Source organism: Rhinatrema bivittatum, chromosome 6, assembly GCF_901001135.1.
Source record: "Rhinatrema bivittatum chromosome 6, aRhiBiv1.1, whole genome shotgun sequence".
Lineage (NCBI taxonomy): Eukaryota > Metazoa > Chordata > Amphibia > Gymnophiona > Rhinatrematidae > Rhinatrema > Rhinatrema bivittatum.
Genome location: NC_042620.1, coordinates 304,939,082 through 304,959,088, shown reverse-complemented (window position 1 = coordinate 304,959,088; position 20,007 = coordinate 304,939,082). Strand labels below are relative to the sequence as shown.

Below are 20,007 nucleotides of genomic sequence, written 5' to 3'. Positions count from 1 at the left end.
TTATAAAATTCGGCAAGCATGCATGCACAGCCCACAAATTTTATAACTTGCTGACAGAGAAATGGGCATCTAATACTTGCTGGCCTCGTGATAACAAGACCTCAACTGACTTATTTATTATCTGCAATCTTTACCAATTAGGTTCACCTCAGTTATATACTAACATGCTTAGCTGATGAGTGCTGAAAACTGCGGCTGATCAGCTAATCTATAAGCCCTCCCTAGACATGCTCTTAGAGCCATCTCTTATTTTACTCAGCTAAATTTTTTCACTAAGAGGTGGATTTTAACAGCCTTGTGCACAAGAACGGTCACATACACTCGTAAGTGGGCTGTGCAGGAGCTCCGTGAATGTTAAATAGCCGAGAAGGGCACATGCATATTCACATACACACATTCAGAAAAAGTAGGTGGAATGGGGCAGGGCATGGGCGTTCAAAAGGCGGGGCCAGCACGTAGCCCCTAATTTTCCTCAAACAGCGCATGTATGTTACACATGTAACTTGGCTAGAGCTCCCCCGGTAAGCATAGGAATCCGGAGGAGGGATAGCGAGAAACTCTTTATAAGGCTGTCTGATTCTCTATATGTGTACCATTGATTTGGGGTGAGTTTTTGGGAGGTGGGTTGGAGTTTGAGGGTGGTGTTATAGACACATTCAGAGGTATTCATTGTAAAATTGGCATCATTAAATAATTTTAGACCTTATAAGCGATGAAAATTCTAACAAGCGGAATTGATTTGTACACTGCAGTCTCTGCTAGCTGCATTGTACAAATTAACTCCTCTTCATTGCTTATAAGATCTAAAATTTGCTAATGATGTCAATTTTACTTTGAATACCTCTGAATGTGTCTGTAATAACACCTCTCCACCCACCTCCTGAAAACTCACCCTGAATAAAAATGCATCCTTACAGTGGTCCATATATAGAGAATCAGATTGAGCCTTATAAAGAAGCTCACTTTCTCTCTTCATGTGTGTAAAAGTTACAGACATACGCGTGTGAAGAGTATTTTAAAACCTACATGCATACTTTATGAAACAGCACAAATCTTTGCACACGGAGAGATGCATGTGTTTATGGGCACATGCACGGTCCTTTTAAAATCTACCCATTAGCGAATGTTAGGTGGTTGAATGATGTCTATGATTAAGGGTAAATTTTTAAAATTAGAGATTTAATGGACTACTTTTTACCCATGGACTTTGTTCCAAGTTTTAAATCAAATGTTTATGCATATTTGAATCTTGCCATATGTACAAAGTACCCATAGACATTTGCTTCTGCTTCTTCTATGGGTACTTTGACTACGAAAAGTAACCTTATGCAGAGCTCCCTCCGGGAGCGCAGCCTCTAAATACAGTTGAAAATGTACGTGTTGTGGAATAAAATGCTACTTTTAGTCACGCTCACGGGAAGACAATTTTCAGGCAGTTTACTTTGGTAAGTATTTTTTTTTACCTCTGTACATTGCTTTAAAGTTTTTCCTCTAAATGTTTCCGTTTAGGGCAGTGCCTATTGTAAGAGATTTCAAAATAAACATTTTTTCATGTATATTCTTTTTATAAGACTACACTAATCTTAGATTCTTGAAATATGTGCTCTTTTGTCAAATTGTGAAGTGAATGACAGAATTATCTTGTAAATTGTAGTAGTAGTCACATCCTGCTTTTTGTGTTATTGACAGACCTTGTGTCTAAGTCAACCTGATAATAGAATTTGGATATATTTACTGTAGATTTCTTTTTTTATAGAGATTATCATTAAATCTTCAGGGAATTTGTTTTACTGAAGATGATCATTATTATCCTTTGATACACTGTGGTTTATATTTGATTATCTTTTTAACTCCATATTGATTTCTGCTTTCTTCTGACAGAAATCTAAATTGTACATTTATAGTTTCATATGAGCTTCTGCTACCTTTGTATTTTATGATTGGCACTGGCTGCTTTACAGGTTTATTATGGTGGAGGCATGCTTCTTTATAAGATAAGAGATCAACAAAATTATAGTAGTTACTGATTTTTGCATCAGCTATTTCTTAAATGAAATAATAGGATATCTTATGTAAAGTCAGACAATAAGTACATTGATTTTTAAAGCTTTTCGTTGGGTCTTCTGAATTGCAGTTACAGGATATGGACATACAAATATACTGATACAGTGGTGCTGTTGTAACATTGATACTAGGGATGTGCATTGTTTTTATGATGAATTAAAATGTCATATGATATTTCATAATTCGTCATGTATCGGGGGTCCCCAAAAATGATAGGAAAACCTCATGAAATTTCATGTGGTTTTCTTATTGTTTTTTTTTTTTTTGGGGGGGGGGGGGGAGAAAGGGCACACAGAAACTCCCCCCAACATTTCAGATCTAATTATTTACAATCTTCCCCCTCCTGACCCTCCAAAACTTGCCTAAAGTCTCTGGTGGTCCAGCGGGGGTCCCGGGAGAGTTGTCCCCATCTCGGGCCGTCGACTGCCACTAATCAACATGGCACCGATGGCCCTTACCATGTCACAGGGGCTATTGGTGCCCATTGGCCGGCCCCTGTCACATGGTAGGAGCAATGGATGCCCGTGCCATTTTTTAAGATGGTGTCGGCCGTCCATTACTCCTACCATGTGACAGGGGCCGGCCAATGGCACAGATAGCCCACGGCACCATTTTGTTTACTGGCAGCAGACGGCCCGAGAGCGGGAGATCGCTCCCGGGACCCCCCGCTGGAGCACCAGGGACTTTAGGTAAGTTTTTTAGGGGGGGGGGTCAGGAGGGTGGGGGATTGTAAATAATTAAATCTGAAGGTTCAGGGTGTCTTTTTTTTTTTTCCAGAGTGGGACAGCTGAAAAGAAAAACGCTTAGAACTGTGGGAAACAAAATTTCCTGCGGTTCTACGAAAACCAAACCGGAAACGATTGCCAGTATGATACACATCTCTAATAGATACACTATAAGGGTGATATATTGTTGAAATTGTTTCATGAATGGTATAGTGCATGCTTGCAATATTCAGGTGTAATATTCAGTAAGCTGGCAAACAGACAAGTTATCCAGGTAATGTTTGCCTGATAACTTATACTGGATATTTAGTGGGGTAAACTTTCGGCTGAATATACTCGCCTAAAGTTATCTGGCTACAACTTAGACCAAACCAGCTATGTTTGAATTTAACTGATTAGATTTCAAAGTTATCTGGCCTTTTGCAGCTGGATAACTGAAGACTTAATTGCTATATTAAAAAGAATATAACATATTAAGTGGCACTGTATAAAAAAATAGTTGTATATCCCCTTCCTCACCCTTTACTCACTTGCAATCTCAGGTGTAGGACCCCACCTTCCCTGAACCCTGGAAAGCCCTGCATAGAGTGAGGTTTTGTCATACATGTTCTGATGCAGAGCTGCAAGTGTCAACTACCCAGAGTTTACTCTTCAGGCACTGTTCTGATAACAGCTGTGCTGGAAGTGGCAACTTCTGTCAGCAGTGCTGGAAGAACCGGGAGCAGGTAAGAGAATATCTCGCTCCTAGCTAGAGTTTTCAGGGTCTGGGGGTTGATATATTGTGCCTGATGTTGCAGGTGGGGAGGGATCAAGATGGAGACATTACTAATTTAAAAAAAAACAACATACAGGCAAAGAAGGGGGTAGAGGACGGATGCACTATTTGTTTAAAATTTTTGGAGAGGAATAATGGGTGCGTAGCCTGGTAGGGCCCGTGATGACATTTTAGAGGGGGTGTTAATCAGGCCACATGCCTGTTAGTGCACCTTGATGTTTTTTGTATACAGTGCTAATTAGCCTGCTATATTCTTTTGAATATATCTGGTTAAGTTAACTGGATGCTCAAGGCTGGATAACTTTAGACCTCTCATAAAAGCCTAACGATATCTAGCTTACATAGTTGAATATCGACCTTCAAATAATGCATGTTACACTGGTAAACAAATTTCTGGGAACAATTTGTTTCCTCCATAACCTTCAGTGAAACAAGGAGATTTTAACAAGCTGAACACAATTATGCATTTATTATGTCTGTATCATGTATCGTTTGCCAGAAAAGTGCGATATACATTAAGCATTGTTACGTGTCTGTAGCGGCATAACCTATAATGGGAATGTTGGCACCAGAAAACAAAACTAAAAATGTTTTGCCACAGATTTTCGTTTGTAATCACTGTCTGATGCTTCGTAGATGAGAGTTCAACAATAGTCACCCAGCATGGAGGGGTTCCACTTGTCTTGATACCATTTCTCCATTTTGACAATGTCTTGATGAAACCTTTCACCATGTTCATGTCTCACAGCACCAAGGTTGTCTGGGAAGAAGTCCAAGTGGGAATGAAGAAAATGTATCTTTAATGACATGTTGCATTTCATCAATTTGTATGCCTGAAGCAATTTTCAACCTGTTCAACATAGTCTGCTGCCTTATAGTTGCCTAGAAAGTTACATTCATGAAGGCTGTCCACGCAACACTTTCTGTACCTTGCAGAAGACCATCAAAGTGGCTGTCCTTCATCACAGCTCGGATTTGTGGGCCAACGAAAACACTTTCTTTTATCTTTGTGTCACTTATGCGTGGGAACATTTACCGCGAATAATCAAAGGCTTTACTTTGCTTGTTAATTTCCTTAACAAAGTTTTTCATCAGCCCAAGTTTGATGTACACAGGTGGAAGAAATATCTTACTTGGACCCACCAGTGGGTTGTGCACAACATTCTTCTTCCCTTGAACCAACTTCTTGCAGAGAGGCCAGACTTTTCTGATGTAATGCAAATCTCTTGCTCGACTGTCCCACTCACAAAGGAAGCAACGATACTTGGTGTAAACAAGCTGCAGACCCAATAGAATTACAACTACCTTGAGATCACCACACGAATTCCAGTTGTACCTCGAGTACTCAATGTGGTTCAGTAGTAGCTGCATGTTCTCATAAGTAGCAAGTTGCGCGCGCCGGCACAGCAGCAAATGGCCGCTGTACCGGGCGCCTCTCGCCCCGCCCCACCAGACCGCCCCTCTGCCAAGACCCGGCTCTTGATCGTGTATCCCCTGTTTTTTGCATGCGCGGGCCATTAAAAATTGGGCCTTTAGTGATTTCTCGCTAACTATTTTGAATGAAAAATCACCATCAGAGCTGCTTCCATATTATGCATATAGCGCAGCACCATGTAAAATATCTCGAGGTATCAAATCATTTCCACAGATGTTTCCACGGGTTAGTACACTGGCTCCGTGGAGCTGTATTGATGTAGCAATGCTGTTAAATTTTGTAATTAACAGAGAGAAAGCAAACACTAGCAAATGCAGTTAGACACCAGAGGTCAAATACGATTAAAAGCAGTTTTATTACATATATAAATATTTGTTTAGAACTCCTTTTACATACAAAATAAGTGACAGCAGAACAGAATTCAGCTCCAAATACATTTCCTAGAAGGATCCCAAGGGTACTGTAATTTTATCTATCTATATCTATAGTTATAAATATTGATATATAGATTATATAGGTATTAGGGATGTGCAGATTTAAAACAAATTGTTTATTTTCCCATAGGCAAGCAGCATGAATTAGCCATGCTGTCTGGGACATCCTCTGCGCCTCTAGGTAGCTGAGCTCTCTTAGAACACTGAGTCTTTTCAGTGTAGTGCGCCTGTGTGGATCTTCCCGCGCAATCCCAGTCTCCCTCAGTCCATTTTTTCTGCGCACCTAACTGCTCGCGGAGCTCCTTCCTCCTGACGGAACTTTTTCTACCAGGAAAGAAAAACACTTTTTCGCCGAGATGCCGCAGCCACCGGGGTTCAGATTTTGCCAGTGCGGAAAAATCATGTCTGTGACTGGTCACACAAAATTTTACATTTGCCTCGGACCTCAGCAAGACCAAGCAACCTGCAGGGAGTGCGGACGCATGTCCCCCCAAGCCCAGCGACAGAGGGATGCCAGGATTGCAAAACTAAGGGAAGCAGCATCGGGATCGTATGCCCTTTCTGAAGACTCAACTAAGTCTTCTTCGGGACCCTCCCGGACCTCCAAAGCGTCGGCATATCATCCAGCCTCCTCGGTAGGACCTCCTGGTTCGTCTGGGCTGGCTCCGAAGCAAGCTCCCATAGTCCCGACGCATGAAGCAGGGGATGTGTCGGTGGTGCCGATGATGCCATCTGCTACGAGCAGTGTTGAGCCCCTGATGCACCACAAACGCACCGACATATCTGAATCAGGCAGTTGACCACGTGATTCGGAACCGAAGCACAAGCATAAAGCGTTGATGATGCATCGAAATAAGTCAATAATGAAGCAGGCGCCCTCGACGCACAGTGCTACTAAGACACCAAAGAAGCACTCATCAAGGCACAAACGCCCCAGGGAACCTTCCACACTCTTGGTGGTGGACTTTTATGTGGTGCTTTCTTCTTCAGCCGCCTCTCTCAGTTCCTCAGCCTCATTCAGGTTTATTCTGGGCTGTCCACTACCTCACAACACAGGACAAGCTCAGGCCTCCAGGAACCCTTACAAAAGAAAGACAAGCGGCCTACCAAGGACACACTCAAACCAAGAGGTCCAAACTCCAACATCCTGGTAGCTAGTACCACCCAGGAGTGCTCATTGGGAACCAATGCCTGCCCCTCAGGACACCTTAACCTCCCAGGCAATGTCTCAGATCTCACTCATCCTGTCTCAATTTCTCACTACGGTTGAGCAGCAAGGAAAATGTCCAGGCGAGATACCCTTGGAAGCCCCTCCATCGCCATAGGAAAGCCTCAGTTCGGGTCCTTCTCCTCCCAACTCACCTCCACCATCTTCTCCTCCTGGAGATATTTCCTCCCAACCTTCTACTTCACCGGGATCCTCCACAGGGTATTCTTCTGACCCTTCAGAAGAACAACCAGAGCCTGTATCTTCACCGGAGGATCTATCGTATTCCAAGTTTGTGGAAAAAGTGTGGCAGCGTCTCAACATTGAGCCTCGGAAGATACTTGACCCTAGAGCAAAAGTCCTGGGTATCCTTTGAATCACCTTCAGAACCTATGGCCTTGCTCTCTCACGCTGTCCTGGACGCAGTCATGCCTAGGGCCTGGGAATCACTTTTTGCTGGACCACCAACATCCCGCAAAACTGATTTAAAATTCCGTACGAGGCAATCACAATTTTATTCCGCAGTGTAGCTTCCTCATGCCTCTGTGATAGTGGAGTCAGCTATGCAGAAGGCCAAAAAATCACGTCTGCATTCAAACACTCCATCCCGGAAAGATTCCAAATACTTGGATGATTTCAGAAAACGGGCTTTTCAATTTGGGATGCTAAATGCAAAAAATTCAGCCTCACCAGTCCTATAGTACACAGTACCTGTACGAGTGATTCCAATCTCTAAAGCCCTTACTCCAGGAGGCGTCCCTAGACCACTGACCTCCTGAACAATTCCATGACTCGGAAGGCACCTCCTCTGAATGGTTAATGAGGGCTTCGATACTTCAGCCAGGTCCACGGAAAACACCATTGCTGCCCAATGTTTAGCATGGCTTCGAGTGAGCGCAACTCATGAAGACGTGCATGAAAAGCTTGCTGACCTCCCTTGTATCCCGGATAATCTCTTTGGAGACAAATTGAGAGAGACTGTAGCACAGCTCAAAGAACAGGGCCATCATGTTGCTAAGCACTCCTTCCGATGCAGCTTCCTCTAAACGATATTTCTCATCTTATAGGAAGCCTTATTACCAATGGTGTCCCTACAGGCCTTACCCATCCTACCAGCCTCAACCATATACGCCAAGTCGCCCTCAGCCTCCTCAGCAGCAAGAGTCTCGCCAACACCTTCCTCGGCAGCCTCGTCCGCCTCAAGACACCAACCCCCCTCATGGGTTTTAGGGAGTGTCAACCCATCTCTACTGCTACTAGTAGGGGGCAGGCTCTCCCACTTTCTTCCAACATGGAAGGCGATCACATCCGACCATTGGGTCTTACAAATCATCCAGGATGGCTACTCCCTCAATTTTGCATCCATCCCATCTGTTCTGCACCTGGTGCACCAAAGACACCTGAATGCACAGTGCGGACCCCTACAACAGGAGATCAACAAATTACTTCATCAGAAGTGCATTCACGAGACGCAGTTCCACCAGGGCTTCTACTCCCTTTAGTTCCTCATACCCAAGAAGTGGGGAGGTTTACATCCCATCCTAGATCTACATTCTCTCAACAAATACTCGACGAGGGAGAAATTCAAAATGACATCACTCAAGTCCATCCTGCCCTTCCTTTGCCCCAATGATTGGATGTGTTTACGCAATGTCAAGGATGCCTATTCGCACATACCAATGCATCCCATGTACTGGCAGTACCTATGCTTCACAGCCAGTGGCCGCCACTTCCAATACAAAGTGCTGTCCTTTGGCCTTTCATCAGCCCCCAGAGTTTTTACGAAATGCCTAGTGGCAGCAGTGGCTCACCTCTGACGACGGGGTATTCAAATATTCCCCTGCCTGGACAACTGGCTGCTGGTAGCCCCCAACCCGTCCCTCCTACACACCAGTCTTTTCCAAACCATATGCTGTCTGGACAACCTGAGACTGCTTGTCAACTATGAGAAATCAAATCTCAACCCACTCAGGTCTTACAATTCATTGGGGCTTATATCGACACCATCCGGGACAGAGCCTTCCTTCGTGAATCCCGGGCCCTTGCCCTCATATTGCTAGCCGGCTGCCTGCAAGAGGCCACCATTGCCTTTGCCCGCCAGATCCTGACCATCCTCGGGCACATGGCAACGACAATATATGTTGTTCCCCACACTCGCCTTCACATGCGTAGTTTACAATGGGGTCTGAAATCCCAATGGAGCCAGTTCTGCAAGCCTCTCTCCATTCCCGTCACTCTCACATCCAGCACAAAACGGGATTTGGGGTGGTGGCTGACACCATCGGCACTCAGGAGCACCTCTGTGGCCCCCAGTACATCACACATACCTCACCACCGACGCTTCCACCAAGGGTTGGGGCGCTCACCTAGTCCATCTACAAACTGAAGGCCTGTGGTCCGCCTGGGAATGCTCGCAAAGATCAACCTCCTGGAACTCCGTGCAATTCGGAACACTCTTCGAGCCTTCGAACATGCACTCCAAAGGAAGATGGTTATAGTCCACATGGACAACCAGGTTACCATGTTCTTCATAAGCAAAGAAGGCGGGTCTGGTTCCTGGAGCCTTTGCAGGGAGGCTGTAGGGATCCTGGCATGGGCAGAGAGCAAATCCATCGCCCTACAGGCCACATTCCTGCCGGCATCAACAACTCCAGAGCTGACAGACTGAGCAGAATCCTTCACCCCCCTGACAAGTGGGAACTCCATCAGGGTATGGCAGAAAGACTATTTCAAACCTGGGGTCTTCTACGCGTCAATCTTTTTGCTACAGAACAAAATTGAAAGGTACAGACCTTCTGCTCGGTGTATCCGTTCCCAACGTCTAGTGCACGATGCATTCCTCGTCGAGTGGACGGGGGGGTCTACTCTACACTTTCCCTACCATACCTCTGATATCTTGCACAGTCCAGAAATGTATCGCGGACAACGCGGACCTGATACTCATTGCTCCAGCGTGGCTCAGACATCCATGGTACGCATATCTAGTTCGCCTATCGGTGGACTGGCCGATCCCCCTGGGCAACAGTTTGGACCTCCTCACCCAGGAAGGAAGGTCCCTCCTTCACCTGCTTCACTCATCTCTGAATCTCACTGCATGGAGATTGAAAGGCTGGTACTCCACCACCTAAACCTTTCCCCTCAACTTCAGGATATTCTAGTTTCCTCCAGGAAACCCTCCACCAGACAAAATTATCAAAGAAAGTGGGCCTATTGCTCCTCCTGGTGCTCAGAACACAGGACAGACCCATTCACCTGTTCCCCTGAGCAACTGCTGGAATATCTCCATCTGCTTTACCGGAAAGGGCTAGCCATGGCATCTGTCAGAGTCTATCTCAGTGCCATAGCAGCCTACCATTCTCTGCACAACGAGGCCCCAATCTCTTGTCATCCGCTCATTTCCAAATTCATGGAAGGGGTTTTACGCCTCAGGCCTCCGATTGAAAAACCTCCAGTTCCATGGGATTTAAATGTGGTGCTGGAACAATTAATGCTACCACCCTTTGAACCACTGGACACTTGCCATTCAAGGTTCCTGTCCTGGAAATTACCATTTCTGGTCGCCCTCACCTTCGCGAGACGAGTCAGTGAGTTGCAGGCCCTGGTGCAGTACTCACCCTACTTGGAATTTTACCTCGACAAAGTGACGCTGCGTCCTCATCCTGCCTTCCTTCCTAAAGTGATGTCAGTTTTCCACCTCAACCAATCTGTTGAGGGCGAATGTAAACTACACACATAGGATTGTAAGTGAGCACTTGCTTACTATAAATGTCGAACTCACTCTGAACGCAGAACCTCCCAACTTTTTGTATCATTTAATCCTAACGCCCCAGGGCTTCCAGTTTCTAAGAGAACCCTTTCATCCTGGATCTCAAACTGCATACAGTTCTGCTACCAGAAGTGTCTCTTCTTCCCCTAAGGCTCACCAAGTTCGTGCTATGGCTGCTTTACTTGCTCACCTTCATAAGGTACGCATTCTGGACATTTGCAAAGCTGCCACCTGGTCCTTGCTGCACACGTTCACAGCGCACTACTGCTTAGATAGGCAGACTTCAGCTGACGTGGACATGGGCATAACGATTCTCAAATCAGGCACTTCTTGAAGGCTGCGAGGCCACAAGTTAAGAACTGTCGCATACCTTTTTCTACTGTCTTGAGTGTGCACTACCTCGCCTCATCACCAGGATATGATCAGAGATTTTTGCGCTCAACACAGCTGGGGACTCCCAGACAGCATGGCTAATTCATGCTGCTTATCTACGGGAAAAGAGCAAGTTTTCTGTAGATAGTAGATGAATTAGCCATGCTGACCCTCCCGCCTGCCTGGACAGTTATTCTACTTCGTCTTGCTTTGATACAGACTGAGGGAGACCAGGGCTGCGTGGGAAGATCCAGGCATGTGCACTAAACTGAAAAGACTCAGTGTTCTAAGAGAGCTCCGCCACCTAGTCACCCAGAGGACATCCCAGACAATGTGGCTAATTCATCTGCTATCTACGGAAAACACCATGTATGGTAAGCAAATTTGCTCTCCTTTGGTTCATTCATTTATGGGACTTTTCTTTGCCGGTTTTGTTTGAGTATTTTTTTATTTTGTTTTTATTCACTCAGATTAGTTATTGGCAAATAATGCATGCTGTTTGCCAATAGAGTTTGCTATTTGCTTAAAACAAATTTTAACAAAAAGGAAAAAAGCCCTATGAAATTTTAAGAAAAATACATGCATCTCTCTTTCTCTCTCTACACAGACACACACAGATACCAATACTCCTGCAAGAAAAATGTATTATGAACATCTTTAAGAAATACTGCCAGAGAAACTGCAAGGGAATGACATGTGTTGATTACAGATATAAAATATTGAAATAGGCATAATAATCATTAATGAAGACTACTGTAAATGAATACATATGAGTAAAAGAATCAACAGAGGTATTAATAAATTTATTATCCCCCAAATGCAATATTGAAGGTAATAAAATAAATCTTAATACAATTATAAATATATATAAATTTATAGTCATAAATACAAGTCAATAAACAATAATAATAAAAAAAAAATGAAAACAAAATTCCGACATGATCATGTTTTGGCACTGCCTGCTATAGGGAGATATCAGTTTATTGGTCATGCCAATGAATAACTTGGTCAAGTTAGCTGCACACATTTATCCGGCTAACTTGAGCAGCTGGATAGTGGCTGATTATCAGACTCCATTTGATTCAGTTAAGCTAAGAACATAAGAACATAAGAAAATGCCATACTGGGTCAGACCAAGGGTCCATCAAGCCCAGCATCCTGTTTCCAACAGTGGCCAATCCAGGCCATAAGAACCTGGAAAGTACCCAGTAACTCCTTTTATAATTGTTTCCACTCAATTTTAGAGCTAATCTTTCTGATACAAACTGCTCTGGAAGGAGAAACACATAGAAGTGAATTTCAAAAAGCCTGATGTGTGCATTAATTATTGGATGCATGAAGAAATTGGCCTCACGTGAAACAAGATGATTTTAAAAGCTGCCACGATTGTATCTCCCGCAGTGTGCATATCTCTTAAGTTTTCAAAAAGGGGCAGGGAATTGGCATGGTCTGGGTGGGGTATAGGCATTTTGGGTCATGAACCTAAGATATGTTTGTAAATACTGATGCAACCCAGTGCATGCTGAGGCCCCCAGCCGTGTAACTTTACTTCTGCTATGGATGCCATTTAAGTTAAAATTTAAAGAAAACTAGTCAGATCTGTGGGGTTTTAAGGGTTGGGCTAACTGGGAAGGAGTGAAGGCTATCAAACGAGGAGGGTTGGAGGATCTATCTATTACCTGGGCAAACTGGGGACGGAGTGGTAAAAATGAGAATGGCTTTGGAATGAACCCCTTTTAAAATTCTCCGATTTACACGATAGAAGCGGGGTTTATGGGCACATGTGTGTGCCCACTTAAAATTTGACATACCTATGCGCGCGGACAGGTTATTTTATTACATGCGCACAAATGTTAGAAAATGGCTGTGTCCTTGGGCGCAGGCCATCTGTATTTTTTGGTAAATAAAGAAAACTATTTAGTATCCATGGCAAGGTTCAGGTACATTTGATCTGGATATGGAGTGAAGATTGCTGCCATAGATGACATAGAGCAATGCTGGAGGAATAGTATTGGAAAAGACTTCGCAGCAGCCCTTAAGATTTGGCAAGGGTATCTGGTCAACATCAGCATGCTATCTTTGATTGAGGGAGGCAAGAATTAAATAGTAAGAAAAAATAAGGATAAACAAAATAAAGCAGTAATCATGACCTCGTGAATATAGTTTTTCTTGATCTCATTTTTGCCAGTTGGTTAGAAATTTGGTGTGTTATCCTTGATTCTTAACCATCTTTATGTACTCATATCTAGCATATTTACAAAACTGCTTTACTATTTGCACAACATTGGTTGAATCATTTTCTCATTTATTTCCTCTGCTTAGGAAGATTGCCTTTTGATCTCATGTCCTGTTTTATTGGTTATGGTCAGTGCTCTTAGGCTCCCACGATTCTGGGGGGAATAAACAATAAGTAATCTGTTGCCACACAATTTACAACCTGCCACACAATCAACGTTTCTGAAGCTTTTGTACCTCTTAATTCAGTCTTTTGACCAAAGCTATAGGGTTCATCTTTAGTCTGACAGCTCTCTGCTCCTGCTCCAGTTTTTACTCTTTTAAACTGCCTGCTGGAAACAGAAGGGGAGGGGAGATGTTGGAGTGGACAATGAACACAGTCAGACTGTTTGATGCTTCAAAGATCTCTTAAATTAAACCAATGATGATTTTGATATAATTACTGGGTGCAGTGATGGCACTTTAGAAGAATTTAATCTTTTTAGAAAAGTTCATGGACTTGCATACATGGCCAACCATATACCATCTATGACGACTTGTATATGCATTTGGAAAACTGCAACTGCTGATGTCCCACAGCTGGCAGAGAGAGCATTAATTTCAATTTATAGAAGTTTTGATGATGGCACTACTGATGACAAGTTTGAAACTTGTCTTAATTCAATCCCTTTTTGTGTGTGTTCCATGTACCCAACTTATATGCATATATTTTTCCATGTAGTTAACAGCATGACAAACTGCTGATACTGAAGTTGTTTTCAGCATACATAAGCTCAAATACTTGGGACAAGGACTTTCTCAAGAAAATACAAAAAGGATCATTTCACTAATTTTATTCAAAATAAAAGTGATAGTTCACTGTTGCGCCTATCGGTCGCAGACAGCTGTGACATTTGCTGCTCACTTCAATTTGCCCAGTAGCTCAGATTCTGGCTAAGATGGCCGCCTCTGCACGCCGACCTCCCTGGCGTTCCCGGGACGGTGTGGGCGATCTCGGTCACCATCTTGAATCTGGTGTGACCTAGGGCGCGCGCCTGCCTCTTCCTTGTGCACGTCATGGCGGGAACCTCGGGGGCATCCCCTCTGCATGACGTCACTGCCTATGTGTATTTAAGCCTACCGGACTTTCCTACCTATGAGTTAGCAAGGATTCCATCTTGCTCAATGCCTTCCTCTGAGACACTTTGCCTCACTGTTCCTGCGTTCCAGACTGAGTGACTCAGGTACCTGCTCCTCAGGGGCCTTGCTGCACTCAGGTCTATCCGCTCCTTGGAGAGCCTTATCTGCCTGTCTCACGTTCTCCAGCTAAGTGAGTTCTCTCACTGCTTCTGCGCACGACCCTTCACAGTTCCTGCTTCGGGTCTCCGCTGCTGCTACAATGAATCCTCTACTTCAACATCACGGAGTGAGTACAAGACCTGTTCTACATTACTGCTTCCATCTTGCTGTGTGGATCCTCGGGTTACCCTGCTTTGTGGACCACTACCGGATCCACGCTGTCTTGTGCCAGTTGCCAACATCTATCTCTGGCCTACCCCATGCTGCAGACCACTACCTCGCACAAAGCCTACCAAGAAGCAAGTATTCCCTGGGTTACCCCGCTCTGCGGACCACTACTGGAGAATCCATCCCAGGTCTTCCTACTCCAGGACTGAGTTTGCAAACCCGCTCCATGGGTTTCTCTTTGTTGTATAATAAATATTCTCTGACTCCTGTGTCCATCACTGCTGAGATCCTGCCTGTCGTGGAGAGTCCCTATAGGGCTCCTTCCTGTGGGTGAACTCTCTCCATGATCCAAGGGCCCACAAACTAACTTCAAACATAACATTCACATTTGAAAGTTTGTAACTTATAGGTGTTAATAAATTGATTTTAGCACTGGTTAACTTCTGAATTTGTATATAGTTTAAATATTGTTTAAGAGCAAATGTGAATGATTTTAAATAAAAATTGTACTGTTATGCATAGTCAGAAATGTGAATCATTATGCAGAATTATATGCATTTTCCACATTATTGATATAGAATCTTGAAAAATCTACCTTCTGGAGGAGGTGATGAAAACCAAAACAGTGAAAGAATTCAGAAGGGCATGGGATAAATATTTTGGATCCCTGAAGGCTAAAGGATGGAAATGAAGAAAAGAGTATATGGAGTAACTTGATGTTGCAGCGGTTATTCCTAACCTATAAGCCTTAATACTGTTGATGCAACTCCATCATTGCTCTATGCTTCAATGGCGGGAGAAAAAGGGAATTGGATTCGTTCAGGAACAGAGGGCCCTGACTTTTATGGTCTAGGGAAACAAGTATGGGTGTGACTTGCTGATGCGGCAGTTACTACCCTTAACCAATAAAACTAATACTTTGATGCAACTCAAATGTTGCTCTCTGCTTCAACATCAAGGCGTAACAGGGAATTGGATTCAAGCTGATAAGAACGGGGGTAATGAGGAATTTGATTCAAACAGCAACCAACAAGGGCCCTGACTTTTATGGTCTGGGAAACATATAAGCAAGGGGTAACCTACATAACACAACAGATACTACCATAAGCTTACTGGGCAGACTGAATGGATCATTTGGTCTTTTTCTGCTGTCATTTCTCTGTTTCTGTGATTCTATATTACCTTAGGAAACCGGGGGCTCTGACTGTGATTACTCTTTACCTTATAGCCTTACCAAGACCCTTGTTCACAGTCTTGAACATTCACAAAGTGTGATTGTTCTATTTCTTACCAAGAATAGAACAGCAACAGACACATGGCTTCTCTGGGTGTTGGAACTGTCAACTGCATATGACTAAAGGAGGATACATTTTGAACTCTTCAGGGAAAGTGATCCTAGTTGGTGCTATTTAATGGAAAATCAGCATGGCAGAAAAAAATATATAGGGCAATACCTCTCTCTGGTCTCCATCCTTCCTCCTCCCTCCCTCCCTGGCTCCAGAGGGCAGCTTGTCACTTTTCTTTATCTGTTTTGTTAGCTTTTATGCTGCATTACTTTTTACTAAAGCTTGCATGACATCACTTTTTTTTCTTGCTGAATATAGAATTTCTTTTTTTATGAGTCATATTCTCATTGAACTTGACTAACTCCCAGTTTCTGTCTGTATCCAGTGTAAAATGGGTGGCCAGCCCCCCCCCCCCCTCTTGGTGCAGCCCTCAGCGGGTAGGTGGGCACTACCAGTAATGAATGGATAGATCAAAGTGCCTCTCCATTTTCGTGGGCAGCGTTCCTTCCACCCAGGCTTGTGCCACCCCTTCCCTCTCTTGCTGCATATCAGCCGGGCTGCCCGGCCACTTGCTGGCAGTGACGGGGGGGGGGGGGGGGGGCGCGCGCCCCAGGCTTATCTAGCTCCAGGGCCCGTTTGGGAGGGGTGGAATTCTCGGTATTTGTTAAAATAATATAAAAAATGGGAAAAAGTATTGTAAAAAAATCTATATATTTCTGGTTAAATATAATTATTGGTTTTATTGTAATAAACACTGAAATTCTCATTAAAAATAAAAACTGAAAATAAAGGTTTTTAAGTATAGATTACTTTTGATACTTTTATTTGAAATATGCTATAAACAACTGAATCGTCTTATACTGACCCCCAGGGAGGATATTTCTGACCCATGCTTTTCTGGGTGCTAGAACCCGATGAAACAAGGGTACTGAAGTATGTAGTTCTGCAGAAGGTGTTTTCTCCTTACCATCAGCTAACAGTAGATTTTAGTTTAACAAATTCTGTAGTCTTCCCCTCTAAATAAAGTCATTGGTATTCCCTTCTATTTCTAATTTGGTCCTTCTTGGCTAGGTTTCTGTTATACATCACATCCTCCATGAAGGAAATACTTTTCAGTGAAATTACACAGGTTCCACTAACTTGAATGTCTTAGTCTGTAGTATGTAAAGAAGTATCTTCTTATACTTTTCAGATTACTAGGACTAAATTTTGTTTAGTTTTGCAAAACATTCTTTGCAGCAAAAATAAATCATTGATGGCATCTCAACAGCTAGATCTTAAGCTGTACAAGAAAAACAGTTATGCAATTGAGATACTAAGCTACCCTTGCAGTCTGGAAAGAGCTTAAATTTATATATTAAATTTGAGAAAAATAATATTTATTTGACTTTTTTACAGCTGGGTTAACAACTTTGGACATGAAGGCCTTGGGCTTCTGCTGGATGTTTTGGAAAAGCTTCTGGACAAAAAACAGTAAGGATGCTTAAAGAATACTTTAAAATGAAAATGAGAGATATTCTTATGACCTTCCTTCAACTCTCTTATTATATTTTTTTGTTTTACTCCAGGCAGGAAAATATTGACAAGAAGAATCAGCATAAACTTATCCAGTGCCTCAAAGCATTTATGAATAATAAGGTAAGAGAATTAACTGACAGTACATGGGTAGGTTGCTTTGTGCTCACTCCTACAGTTCCGTAAGAGATAATTTTAAAACTAGCACTGAATTAGTTGTCCTGCCTTAATTAATTACCCTGTTTCTTGGTTCCATTCTATTCACTTTTGGTCTTATTCCTTGACATCCTTTGTGATGTGTTAAATACACTGTTTCTGATAATTTTACACTTAAGTTTAAGCTCCTTCTATTGTGATCATAAGTGGAATTGTTTGGCTGTTGTGTTAGCTTACTTGTGTACATGGAATAAATTTCAGCATGTATGCAAGTGGTAAAAATTGAACATACATGGTAAAATGCTCCTTCCTGGACATACCCAAATCAGTCCAGACTAGTGGGTTATGCACTCCCACCAGCAGATGGAGGCAGAGAACAAACTTTGAAGCACTGCCTTATCCCAAGGGTGCCACCTGCAGCTCCTCAATATTTATCTGTCTCCAGCAGTGGTGATTGTACATCCTGCAGCTCTTGCATGAGTTGGACTATGCTCCCCAAGGTGCTAGGTTCCGATCGCGGGCCATCCCTTGGGTAGAGCCGGGCGAACTGGGGGTTGGATACCCCTGACTGTAAGAGCCCATGGATTCCGGGGTGTTGATAGCCAGGGGACTGGCTCCCTCTACATCCCGAAGGCCCCCCTCCAGCGCCTCAGAAAGGGAAGTACACCTGTGGGGATTTTTGTTTCCTTGGTTTTCTAGTTAAAAAAAAAAAAAAAAAAAAGTTTAGGGGGTTTTTTTCTTCAAGGTTTGTTCTCTGCTTCAGGGCTTCCCGGAGGTCTGTTGGTCGCCGGCAGTGCTGAGCCTGGCTGTCTTGCCAGGGAGATTCTGTCTCCTTAGCTGGGGGGGAGGGGCATCCAATCCTGCTGAGGCTGCTTCGGGTCGAGGGAGCAACTTCCCTGCCCTTCCTAGCCATTTCTGAAGCTTTCTGAGGCACAGCTGGAGTGCTCTGTGCTAGCAGGGTTTTTCCTAGCGTGTAGCAGATGGACTCAAAACAAGTGGGTATAGTGTGCTCGTGCTAGCAGTTGGAGACGGATCTGACGTCAGCACGGGTACATATACCCCACAGGGTACATATACCCCCACAGGAAGTGAAGCAATTCAGTAATTTCCGTCTCCAAAGCAGTTTGGAGCTACCCACGCTCGCTGAGCGTGTTTTCCAAATTCTGTCGACTAAATTCTTAGAAGAAATCTACTGAAGATGAGCCTCACACTCCTGTGGTGATACCAGGTGGTCACTCACCCAGTTGAGTTTCCCGAGCTGACTTCCGTGGTCCCTCGGAGGTAGGAGCCTTGGTCCGGTGGCCGGTTCACAGCAGGGACCCAGCCCCCGAGTGAGAAGGGCTCGGGCGCAGCTTGGCCCCCGAGCGGTTCGGGCGCGGCCTAGAGGCAGCCTTGGTCCCGGCGTGGACTTGGCCCCCAAGCGGTTCGGGCGCAGCCTAGAGGCAGCGGGTGCACTTCCTTATGCATGGCGGTTGAAGGTAATCTCCCCCCGCAGCCGGAGACCGCCCGGGTCGCAGCCGGGAAGCGCCGAAGACAAGGTAAGGCGTACATCTTTACTTGGTCTCCGAGGAAGTGTGGATTAACTGGGCCTGCCTACGAGGCCGCCCGCCTGGGAGGTCGCCATTTTTTGCCTACCTACTTCTCTTTTCTGATTAAGCACTTTTTGCTTGCTGAACGCACGTTGTGAGCGCACGCGATAGGCGCACGTTGTTAGTGCATGCTGTTAGCGCACGCGATAGGCGCACGTTGTTAGCGCACGCACTAGGTGCACGTTATTCGCGCACGCGATTATAGGCGCACGTTTATGAGACGCCCGTTGATAGGTGCACTGTTTATAAGACGCCCGCTCATAGGCGCACTGTTTATAAGACGCCCACTATAGGCGCACGTTTATATAAGATGCCCGTTCATAGGTGCACGTTTATAAGGTGCCCGTTCATAGGCGCAGGCTGTTATGCGCCTGTGTTAGGCGCACATTGTAGGACGACACCGCATCTGAGGCAAATGGAGCGTAAGAAGGTCTCTGCGGCTGCAGAGCTGGCACCCCCAGAATCAGGCATGAACGCTCTAAGCCTCTGCTCAGCATGCAATCTTAGAGCCACACAGAGCGAGGAAGCAGACTCCCTATGTGCCCAATGTGAGGAAGCCATGGCAGTCCCAGGACAGGACCGGTCCCAGCCCAGCGGTTCCTTAGAGAACACTCCGGACTTAGCAGGCCGCGGCGAGCAGCCAAGGAATCCGAGAGATCTGGTATCCCTGCAGCCAGATCTGGCTTTGCTTTCCTGGGTGGAATTGTTTAAGGGGATTCACGCCTTTGTCCAGATGCAGTCTGCTCCTCGGATGGGTCTTGCCGTCCCAGTTGATCCGGTCCCTGGACCCTCGAGACCTAGGCGCAGCCATTCACCACCCGACAGCCCCAATCATGGGGATTCGGATTATTCACAGGTAAGTGAGGAGCCCCCTGAAGAGAATGAACTTCCCTCGGAGATAGAACCATATCGGACCATGAGACGCTTCTTTTGGAAAGAAGATCTGCCGGGCCTGGTCTCACAATGCCTATCGGAGCTTGCCATTCCGGGCCAGGACCCCCC

At 44.6% G+C, this 20,007-nt stretch overlaps 1 protein-coding gene across 1 annotated transcript in view; it reads left to right on the top strand.

The window, feature by feature from the left end:
• Positions 1 to 20,007, top strand: part of DIAPH2 (diaphanous related formin 2) — a 2,404,298-nt gene that overhangs the window by 556,631 nt on the left and 1,827,660 nt on the right. Inside the window, exons 7-8 of the mRNA XM_029607438.1 lie at positions 17,144 to 17,218; positions 17,314 to 17,383. Coding sequence (XP_029463298.1) covers positions 17,144 to 17,218; positions 17,314 to 17,383 — 145 coding nt within the window. The remainder of the gene's footprint in view (positions 1 to 17,143; positions 17,219 to 17,313; positions 17,384 to 20,007) is intronic.